Source organism: Trichechus manatus, unplaced genomic scaffold (assembly GCF_000243295.1).
Source record: "Trichechus manatus latirostris isolate Lorelei unplaced genomic scaffold, TriManLat1.0 scaffold00079, whole genome shotgun sequence".
In the NCBI taxonomy this organism is placed as follows: Eukaryota; Metazoa; Chordata; class Mammalia; order Sirenia; family Trichechidae; genus Trichechus; species Trichechus manatus.
The window spans coordinates 12,797,914-12,810,113 of NW_004444015.1; the positions used below are offsets into that span (position 1 = coordinate 12,797,914).

Here is a 12,200-nt window from a genome sequence, read left to right on the forward strand (position 1 = left end):
CTTCTAGTAAAAAGACCAGACTTAATGGTCTTACTGAGACTGGAGGAACCCCAGAAAGCGTGGCCCCCGGACTCTCTGTCAACCCAGAACTAAAACAATTCCCGAGGCCAGCTCTTTAGACAAAGATTAGACTGCACCGTAAGACATAAAATGATACTCATGAAGAGTGTGCTGCTTAGCTCAAGTAGATACATGAGAGTAAATGGGCAGCTGCTGTCAGGAGGAGAGATGAGAAGGCAGAGAGGGTCGGGAGTTGGTTGAATGGACATGGGAAATCCCGAGTGGAAAGGAGAAGTGTGCTGTCACAATATAGGGAGAGCAACTAGGGTCACATAACAATATATGTATATCAATTTTTGTATGAGAGACTAACTTGAATTGTAAACTCTCACTTAAAGCACAATAAAAAAAAGTTGCATTTAAAATAACTGTTGAAGTTTATTATGCTAATTTTTTCAAACTCATTAAAACCAGGCCCTTTACTGCCCACAGAATAAAATCCACAGGGGATAAAAATGTTCTCTTATGACAACCGTTTCACTAGGGTCATAGAAAGTGCTCTCCAAATATAGGTTGAGTGAGCGCGCTCCACTACAACTGCATTGACGATGTCAGATATTTGAGGTACGTATCCATCAGGAAGTTTCAGAGAATCCAAGGTAAAAAAGATATTATCATCTATCACCCCATTTCTTCCACAGAGGCTAGTAATGCAGACCTGTAAATATAATAAATGAAAATGTTTATTTAAAAGCATACACTGTCTCTCTGGCTCTAAACTGTAGATCACTCCAAATCATGATTCCTAATCTGACTGGCACTTTTGAAACACCAGGGGTGCTTTGTAAAAATCCTCATGCCCAGACCTCACCTCAGACCAATTAAATCAGAATCTCTGGGGATGGATCTCAGGTGAGAAACACTGCTCTAAATATTACACAAACCTCTATAGTTACAGCTGAGAGAATGAAAGGGGTTGATGTGGTATAAGTTGATGATCGTTTTCCCCCTACTTCCTCTGTCACATTCCAAGCTCATTCCTCCATCTGCACCTTTGTGCAAATTGAATTTCCAACTCCTTTTCAGTCTCCACTATCCAGATAATACCAAGATTTTACCAGCAAGTTCAGGTCCCACTCCATTCATTCTTTCCCAACAATTATCTGGCACATAAATTTTTTCTGTTCTTGTTGTTCTCAGAACTTAATACTTTCCAAATAAACTAATTTAAATCTTTATTATATCCTATATTATTCTCTAATTACTTCCTTTCAGCACAACAGCATTTTCAATAAAAAAAAAAATAGGCTCCTCTTTGGCAAAGAATGTATTTTCTTTTACTTTTCTAGGTTTCCAGCATACCCAATAGAACCCTGAGCAGCAGAAGTTGATACTAACGGAAGGATTTACAGAAACAAAGGACAAGCGCAACATGGAAACGAACTACCTCATACACATGCTTATGCCTCAGAGGCTTCACTGAGATTGCCTTTCTGCTCCACGTGTCTGGCTGGATGGAAAATTCAGCTACTATCCAGTCACCCTCATAAGGCTCAAAACCTATAACAGCCATGGAGAAAAATCAAATTGTAATTATCTCTTATTTTTTGGTAATGGTAAACTTTACAAGTTACTCTGAAGTTGTAATACACTAAAATAGTTTCTATAATATCAAAGGAATATTTTGAACATTTTTAACAGATACCCTATAAATTTTCCTGACATAAAGAAAGTTTATAATCTTTTAGGCATTGATTCTTCTGTACTGATTTAACAAAGTCACAGCGGGAAAAGTGTCAACTGTGCGTTCACAGGCCAACCTTCATAAGGGGCACAGGATTTATAAAACGATTGGTCACATTCACAACGCCTTCAGGAAAGGCAGTAAAGCACATAGGTAAGACACAAGTTCGAACCTGGCTGCCTGAGTTCAAATCTTGATATTGCCATTTACTGAGTATGCAACCTCAGTCAAGGTACTTAACCTCTCTGTGCCTCAGTTTCTTCATCTATAAAACGAGAAGCATAATAATAATACAACATAGAGCTGCACGGAAATTAATCAATACGTGTAAAACTCATTGTATAGTGCCTGGCACACAATCAACATCAAATAAACATTGACTGCTATTAGTGGTAGCAGTGTTGTTGTTGTCGTGAGGTGCCTTCGAGTCAGTTCCAACTCATAGCGATCCTATGTACAACAGAACGAAGCACTACCCCGGCCTGCACCATCCTCATATTCGTTGCTATGTTTGAGCGGACTGTTGCAGCCACAGTGTCAATCTATCTCGTTGAGGGTCTTTCTCTTTTTCAGTGACCCTCTACTTTACCAAGCATGATGTCTTTCTCCAGGTACTGATCCCTCCTGATGACACGTCCACAGTTCGTGAGACGTCTCACCGTCCTTGCTTCTAAGGAGCATTCTGGCTGTACTTCTTCCAACACCGATTTGTTTATTCTTCTGGCAGTCCATGGCATATTCAGTATTCTTCACCAACACCACAATTCAAAGACATCAGTTCTTCTTTGGTCTTTGTTATTGTCCATACATATGAGGCGATTGAAAGTACCATGGCTTGGGTCAGGCATACCTTAGTCCTCGAAGTGACATCTTTGCTTTTCAATACTTTAAAGAGGTCTTTTGCAGCAGATTTGCCCAATGCAATACGTCCTTTGATTTCTTGACTGCTGCTTCCATGGGTGTTGATTGTGGATCCAAGTAAAATGAAATCCTTGACAACTTCAACCTTTTCTCCATTTATCATGATGTTGCTTATTAGTCCCATTGTGAGGATGTTTGTTTTCTTTATGTTGAGGTGAAATCCATGCTGAAGGCTGTGATCTTTAAGCTTCATCAGTAAGTGCTTCAAGTCCTCTTCACTTTCAGTAAGCAAGGTTGTGTCATCTGCACAACCCAGGTTAACGAGTATTCTGCCAATCCTGATGCCACGTTCTTCTTCATACAGTGCAGCTTCTCTGAATATTTGCTTGGCATACAGATTGAATAAACTTGGTAAAAGGATACAACCTTGATGCACACCTTTCCTGATTTTAAACCAGGCAGTATCCCCTTGTTCTGTTCGAACAACTGCCTCTTGATCTATGTAGAGGTTCCTCATCAGCACAATTGTTCTGGAATTCCCATTTTTCGTAATCTTATCCATAATTTGTTATGATCCACAGAGTTGAATGCCTTTGCATAGTCAATAAAACCCAGGCAGACATCTTTCTGGTACTGCTTTCAGCCAAGATCCATCTGATATCAGCAATTATATCCCTTGTTCCATGTCCTTTTCTGAATCCTGGTTTGAATTTATTGCAGTTCCCTGTTGATGTACTCTGCAACCGCTTTTGAATTATCTTCAGCAAAATTTTACTTGCATGGGATAGTAATGATCCTGTTCAATAATTTCTGCATTCTGTTGAATCACCTTTCTTTGGAAGTGGTTCAAATATTGATCTCTTCCAGTCAGTTGGCCAGGTAGCTGTCTTCCAAATTTCTTGACACACATGAGTAAAGGCTTCAGGCATTGCACCCATTTGCCGAAACATCTCATTAGTATTCTGTAAATTCCTGGGCCTTTTTTGGCCAATGCCTTCAGTGCAGCTCAGACTTTTCCTTCAATACCATCTCTATTCTTGATCATATGCTACCTCCTGAAATGGGTGAACGTCAATCAATTCCTTTTGGTACAGTGACTCTGTGTATTCCTCCCATCTTCTTTTGATGCTTCCTGCGTCGTTCAATATTTTCCCCATAGAATATCCTTCAATATTGCAACTCGAGGCTTGAATTTTTTCTTCAGTTCAGCTTGAGAAATGCCAAGCGTGCGCTTCCCTTTTGGTTTTCTAACTCTAGGTCTTTGCACATTTCATTATAATACTTTACTTTGTCTTCTCAAGCCGCCCTTTGAAATCTTCTGTTCACCTCTTTTACTTTATAGTTTATTCCATTTGCTTTAGCTACACGACATTCAAGAGCAAGTTTCAGAGTCTCTTCTGACATCTATTTTGGTCTTTTCTTTCTTTCCTATCTTTTTAATGACCTTTTGCTTTCTTCATGTATGATGTCCTTGATGTCATCCCACAACTTGTCTGGTCTTCGGTCATTAATGTTCAATGCCTCAAATTTATTGAGATGGTCTCTAATTTCAGGATGGGATATACTCAAGGTCATACTTTGGCTCTTATGGATTTGTTCTAATTTTTTCAGCTTCAACTTGAACTTGCACATGAGCAACTGATGGTCTGTTCCTCAATCAGTCGCTGGCCTTGTTCTGACATGATATTGAGCTTTTCCATCATCTCTTTCCACAGATGTAGTCGATTTGATTCCTGTGTATTACATCCGGTGAGGTTCACATGTATAGTCAACGTTTATGTTGTTGAAAAAAGGTATTTGCAATGAATAAGTTGTTAGTCTTGCAAAATTCTATCATGCATTTCTATCACCAAGGCCATATTTTCCAACTACCAATCCTTCTTCTTTGCTTCCAACTTTCACATTCCAATCACCAGTAATTATCAATGCATCTTAATTGCATGGTTGATAAATTTCAGACTTAGAGGAGTTGATAAAATTCATTTTCTTCATCTTTGACATCAGTGGTTGGTGCATAAATTTGGAGAATAGTCATATTAACTGGTCTTCCCTGTGAGTGTATGGATATTATCCTATCACTGACAGTGATGTACACTTTAGAATAGATCTTGAAATGGTAGCAGTAGCAGTAGGAAATACTACTACAATAAGAATGAAACAATTTTCCCAGGTTTTTGGGACAGGTAATGGACTCTAAGATACATATATTATACATTTGATAAATAGTTACAAATTTTCACAATCAAAGTAAGTCACAGGATGCAAAGGTACCAGGGAGGATTTGGAGCAACTGGAACTATCAAACACTGCTACTGGGAATATGTATATTTATGTATTTCCTTAAACTATGACTCAGTGGTTTCAGTCCTAGTCCTAGGCATTTAGCTATGACAAACAAAATCATAGGTCCACAGGAAGACTTATATAAGAATGTCTTCAGCAGCTTTATTCATAATAGCCAAAGCTGGTAACAGCCAAGGTGACCTTTAACAGGAGAACTGAGAAACTAACCGTGGTGTTTATATAATGGAATGAACTACAGATACATACACCATGGATAAATCTAAAAACATTCTTCTGAGTGAAAAAGGTCTTAGACAAAAGAGTACATATGTCTGATTCCATTATTTAAAATTCTAGAATAGGCAAATAAAACCTACAGCAAGAAAAAAAAATCAGAGCAGGGTTTTCCTGGGGGTGAAGGAGACAGGGACTGACTGGTGAAGGGCATGAGGGTAATGTTTAGGTTACACAGGTACATGCATTTGTCAAAACTCAAAGAAATTCAGAAGAAAAAATAACTAAACAAATATTAAACTTGAGTTACTGATGAGCATGCTGAAGTATTTAGAGGAAACTGTGTGTATTTTACTTTCAAATGCATCAACATAAGGTGGTCTGATGAAGGGATGGAATGATAAATACATAGACAGATATCAGATTAAAAAACAAAATCAAACCAGTTGCCGCCAACCCCACATGTGTCAGAGTAGAACTGTGCTCCTTAGAGTTTTCAATGGCTATGATCTTTTGGAATAGATGTCCAGGCCTTTCTTCCAAGGCACCTCTGGGTGGACTCGAACTGCCAACCTGTCAGTTAGCAGCCAAACACTTAACTGTCTCACCACCCAGGGACTCCTAGATATGAGATAAAACAAGTATAATAAAATGTTAATGGCAAAGTCCAGGTGGTGGTTATACGGTTGTTAACTGTAAAATTATTTCAAATTTGCTGTATATTTGAAATCTTTCATAATAAAAAGACAAAAAGTTAGCCCAGGATGGTACACCTGTACTTCATAATTCCAGCTACAGTTAACAGAGTTCTCACTAACATGCAGTTAAATCAGAAATACAAGCAGCAATAATCTGCCTCTCTTTTCCAAATACTTTCCAGACACAAGGTAACTAATACCTCATCTTCAATGACCACATGCGGGGTGCTTGATGATAAAACAAAGTGCCCTCAGATATGAGTGGCTAGGAACAGCTAACTGCAATCAGTCTCCAACAGTGATAGTAGGAGTATCAGATGCTGCCGCCCCCAGCCAATCACCTGGTAGACCAGTTGGTCGTGTCATGGCCCACACCACAGTCTACAATAGGCAAGATTTTGCCAGGCCACAAAATCAGCAGGATCATTGGGAAATCTGGAATACTGTAGGTTAGGTTTACATGAAATATCTGTGGGAAATAGCAACTCAGATGTCCTGTCATAAGGTATAGAGATTAGTCCTAATGTAAAAAAGAAAATGTTGAAATCTAGCCCTAGAAAAGCAATGGAGGTAGTGAACAAACTGAACCATCAGAGCTCAAATTGTGTACAATATATAATTTTGAAATCAGAGGATTGCATTTGGGAACATCTCAACTTGTGGTATGAATCTTTTAAGGTAGCTCTTATTTTCAATTGGATACATATATATTCCATAACACAATGGGAGGAAGTTAAGGAGACCTATGAATTTGCAGCTAGATCTCAATTTGATGAAACATTCAGAAGTTTTTTTTAAATTTCCATTAATTTACACAGATACATTCATTTTTATAAATAATTTTATTTTTTAAAAACTTATGAATAATACTATTTTAAACTTCCAACGATGAAACCAGTCTGTCAGTCAACATATAAATATTCCAAAAATTGATTCTATTTTAATCAATTGCAACACCTCCTTTTAGTCCCCAAAATGCCCAAGTTTAGACAATAGATATATGGCTACCCAGATATAGCTGTAGCTACAGGAGAGGGCTGCCCTATAGAAGCTATGGCCTTTGGTAGAAGAATAAACACATTGCCAACTTGCAGCTTGGCAGTTAGATAGCTAGGGGAACAAATATCCCAACTTCTCCCTTCCCACCCTGCAGTCTCCTACTTGTGCTTCCCATTGTCTAAATCCAACCACAAGAATGTCAGCAGCTGAACAGAAGAGCCCTTTACCCTTTAGAGAATTCACTGGTCAAAGAGCATATTGAAACAAGGCAGCCACCTCTGGACTGAGTAAGACACTGGAATGTTGGGAAATTTAACGCCTAGGGGAAGTCTCAAAAGGGATAAGAAGGCTACACAGGATGTCCTTTTAATCTTTCAAGTAGATATTCAAGCCAGTTTATTATGAAAAATAAAGAAATAACCTTATTTGTGACCCGAAGCTTCTAACTCAGGTCACACTGGTTACATAAGGACATGCAGGATGTTATAGGACTGTACTAGTGCTTACCCTGAAAGAGAAAGGGCAAAGTAATGGTAGTATTGTACACTTTGACTGTAAAGCCCCCACTACCGCCACATTTAGGCTAAATGGTCAATTCCATTTTAGCATCCTTTACCAAAATGGTTAAATATTTATTGTTTATTTACATATAAAAAACATTTGGAGACCCATCACTGATGTTAGGCATTTCCCATGAGTCTCTTGGACCTAAGACCTCAAATCTTGTCTGCAAAACGGGGCTGATGATCACCACCATCCTGTGAGGCAGGCAAAACCAAATGGGATCATGGGCCCTGAAGCTCCAATTAGGCCACTTCCTGTTGACATATAAACATGTTCGTGTTGTGCAAACATGGATACACGTGCTCATCCCCTCCCTCTCTCACACTCCTGTCACACACGATCTGCACATGTTTACCTTCCACTCAATTCCTCAACTTAACTACAATTGTGTTTTTCATCTCTACCATCCTATTGAAACTGACTACAACAAGATTACCTCAGAATGTTCTTAGGATTAAATCTAACAGTGTAAGTTATGTACTTAACCCAGGACCAAGCTCTACACCATCTGGATCCTACTGACACTGACAATCTCATACTAACCCTCAATCAAGTCATACCACTCATACTCACCACACTCTGGCCATTCTGTCCTCCTTTTAGTTCTAGAACATGCTAAGACTTTTACATTCATTCTTCTCTGGCCTGGAACATTTTCCCTAGCTGGCTCCTTATCCTTCCTGTCTTGGCTCAAGTGTCACCCCCTCAGAGGAGCCTTCCCTAATCTATCTATATTAAACCCCAATCCACCCCACCCCCAGTTTTTTTATTGTGTTGAAAATGTACACAACAAAACATACACCAATTCAACAATTTCTACATGTATAATTCAGTACTTTGATTTGATTCAGTATAATTTGTATAATTCAGTAATTTGATTACATTCTTCAAATTGTGCAACCATTCTCACTATCGTTTTCCAAAGAATTCCACCACCGTTAACATAAACTCAATGCCCCCTAAGCAAAATCACCCTTTCCCTCTCCTTCCCATTCCCCCACCCCTAATCTGTTGCTGTCCAGTTGATTCTGACTTACAGCGACCCTATACAACAGAGTAGAACTGCCCCATAGGGTTTCCAAGGAGTGACTGGTGGATGCAAACAGCCAAGTAGCAGAAAACAATTCCTAACTCTTTTTTGTTTGCCTGCTGGTTGTCTGTAGTCCACCCCATTAGAATGCAAATATTATGAAAACAATACCTGAAACTTCAAGTACTCAAATACCTGTTGAACATCAACAAGGAAACAGCATATACTGGCTCCCAGTTATGTGAGGCAAAAAAAAAATTCGTAAAGCAATGTTTCTTTTTTCTTCTTTTAGATTCTTATTATTCTTTAAATAGGAATTTTTTTTTTTTTTTTTTTTTTTGCCATTTTCACTGAATTTCATAACCAAGTTCACAGCGGGTATTCTGACAATTTTAAATATAACTGATTGGGAGCTCAGCACTTCTTTTTTATCCACTTCCTCATCCTGGAGAGGTCTTTGGAGAATAGATTTACTTCCATTTATTCTGCAGCAGTAAGTCACTCCACCTGTGCTTTGGATCCCATCCTCTCTTTACTCCTCAGTGACCTTGTTTCATCAGTCCTTCCTGCTCTCTTCTGCACTTTTAATAAATCCCTCTAGTGTTACAAACACGTTTAAGTCTTTCCCATCTTGATAAAACGTCTCCTAGTGAGGGTTACCACTGGTGGTGACTTCTTGCTGGTATGGTTATAAGGACTGAGAAATTGTCTTTGGGCAATCATGGGGGCCTTTTCTCATAGAATTGGGGATTTATGACTAAACAGGTCTTAAAATTCTAGCTGGCCACCTGAATTTCATTTTAGTGGACACCCAGGGTTAGCAACAAAGGTCAAGCCCTGACTTTAACATGCAAGAAGAGTAAAACAGCAAGCTGTTTGGTGAGGCTGAGCTGACTTTCTCTTTTGCACCCAAGCTATGTGGCAGATGACTGGGCTTAAAGAAGGTACAAAATTTTTACTTCCATTCATCTTGCAAAATCCAGCCTGGCAGGGGAATGGAGTCCAGCTTGGAGAGTACTACATCCAGGCAACCTTCCCCAATTATCCCTACAGTAGCCAATCATTCTCTCTGCTCTGCTCACTAATGCTGTCTTCATCACATTGTTTTAATGTACTCACGTGTCTGTCTCTCCCAATTAGACGATGAGCTCCTTACAGGCAGGGCTTAATAAAGTCATATTTATCTTGGTCTCGCCCATATCTAGCACACTATCTTGAACATATAGGTACTCAATAAATAGCTACTGAATTAAACTCAAATGGCATAAACAAATTATTGCTTTAGGCATAAAAGATAAAATATTGTATGTGCTAACTACAAATAGAATTCAACGATGGACGGACACACACACACCCGGTGATCTCCAAACTTTATTTTAAAGCATTTGAAGTATTTTAAAATTAACAGTATCCCTATATATTTGTAATATTTTTGGGTTAGATGAGAAATTAGAAAACCTATATGAACAGAAAAATCACAAAGGTATTAACGACTGCATTCAATAAATCATCGTGCAACAAATGATAGCATGAAGAGTTTAAAAACATTACATGTCTGTCCTCATGCCGTACATTATTTTCAGCCCCAAAGGTCCACCTCAAACATTAAAGAGCCACCAATAGGAGCCAAGTACACAGGAGAAGTAGTTCTAGTACTAAAATCCTCTCAACAATTTAGGCATATTCCAAATTTGACCCTTGAAGTAATGTTTGCAATCATCTCAAAATCTAATGTAGAAAATTTTTAAAAATTGGTAAATCCTAATTTAAAATTTAAAAAAAATGTAAATTGTACCTTTACAAACAACGTCTAGAGAGAAGTAAGCTGTGTGATTAACGAAGCCATCACCTTCCAGTATAGAGGTAACACAACCGAATAAAACCCTGGGACCAGAGTCTGAAGATCCATCGTCATCACACTTATCAGAGAGAGCATCCACCTGTAAGATAAAAAAAGAAAAAAAACTTACTTCAAACACACCGAAAGTTTTAAAATGGGAAATATCAGCTTAAATCATTGTTGTTCAATAAAAGGTTTAAAACCCACTGCCATTGAGCCGATCCCGACTCATAGCAACCTATAGGACAGAGCAGAACTGCCCATAGGGTTTCCAAGGCTGTAAATCTTTATGGAAGCAGACTGCCACATCTTTTTCCCACAGAGCAGCTAGTGAGTTCGAACCGCTGACTTTTCGGTTAGCAGCCAAGTGCTGTAACGACTGTGCCACCAGGGCTCCTATAAAAGGTTTACACAACTATAATGAACAGTCATGAATACACTTCAACTGACAAATACATCACAAACATGAGATGATGGTAAAAATTATGCCTGAGCTTCATATATTTTTCAAATGCAGCTAGAAACATTTTTTTGTATACCCATCAAGTTAAATGCACTGATAGTATTGGATTCAAAGATAAAAGATATACTGTTCCTGCTGTCCAAGAATTCACAATCAAATGGGGATAAAAGACAAAATTAACTCACTCAAAGCAAATTATGAGAAATGATATGAAATGTGACCCTAATACTCCCCAGCATGTTTTCTCCTTTTCAAAATGGGCAACTGAGAGCTCGACATAACTAATGCCATGATGAACCTATACGTTTCTTTTTTTTTCTCCCCTTCTTTGCCTTCTCCCTTTTCGCATACCTTTGTTAATGGCTTTGTTTTGCACATACCTTTGTTAATGACTTTGTTTTGTGACTTAGGATCCCCCACAGGAAGATTAGAGCCCAGATGTCAGATAAGGAAATGTCCAGCAGGTATCTCTTTAGTATGATAAACAGTCTCTTGTAAACACCTTAGGATGTATAACAACATGTCTAACCTTTGTAAAAATCATATATAAGCTCTGATGTAAAAATGCCTTTTAGGACTCTATAGAGACAGCCTGCATTACTGTTGGATCCCCGTTGGTGTACACCTCCTAAATTAAAACTTTCTCACTCTTTCTGACTTGGAGTATGTTTCATTGGCTTGACTGCTCCAGGGCACGGATCCTATTCAGGTAACAATATACTGTTCCTGCTGTCCAGGAATTCACAATCAAATGGGGATAAAAGACAAAATTAACTCATTCAAAGCAAGTTATGAGAAATGATATGAAACAAGTTCAAAAATCGGCTTCTGGGAATTCCCAGGAAGGAGCGACGTACAGACTGGGAGAACATATGACAGTTTTGTGGAAGAAGTGAGATTTGACCTCGGCTGTGAAAGAAAAGAAAGATTTTAACTGGTAAATGGGGTGGACTGGGGACGGGGCAGGTAGATGGCAAGGGAGGAAAAAAACACAAGTCAAGGTAAGGGAATAGGGAGGAAAACTTTAAAATTCAAGCTTGGGACACCTGGGGAGACAGAATCATGAGATAAAGTTGAAAAAACGGCCTCAAACTGGGGAGGGCTCTATAAAAGCCAAGTCAAATTATGGCTTTATTTTATCTACACTAGGGGGGCACCCAAACCTTTTCGTTTATTGGAAGCCTTACCCAACCAAGGCCAATTCGCCGCCCCCGCCCCCCGCCAACACACACACACACACTGTGGACACACTACCATTCCCTCTTGCCTCTATAAGGACTTAGCTCCTACAATTATTGCTTCTTTTCCTCCTAATCAACAACTTTTTCTCTATCTAATGAATCAACATAAAACATACCCTAGAATCTCCTATCTTTTAAGAAAAAAAATTCAAGCCTTGAGTTGCAATAGTGAAGGATTCTATGGGGAAAATATTAAACAACACAGGAAGCATCAAAAGAAGATGGAAGGAATACACAGAGTCA

At 38.7% G+C, this 12,200-nt stretch overlaps 1 protein-coding gene across 1 annotated transcript in view; it reads right to left on the reverse strand.

The window, feature by feature from the left end:
- Positions 1-523: 523 nt before the first annotated feature.
- Positions 524-12,200, reverse strand: part of CT55 (cancer/testis antigen 55) — a 27,444-nt gene continuing 15,767 nt past the window's right edge. Inside the window, exons 3-5 of the mRNA XM_004380977.1 lie at positions 10,209-10,353; positions 1,448-1,560; positions 524-718 (exon numbers count right to left, since the gene is read on the reverse strand). Coding sequence (XP_004381034.1) covers positions 524-718; positions 1,448-1,560; positions 10,209-10,353 — 453 coding nt within the window. The remainder of the gene's footprint in view (positions 719-1,447; positions 1,561-10,208; positions 10,354-12,200) is intronic.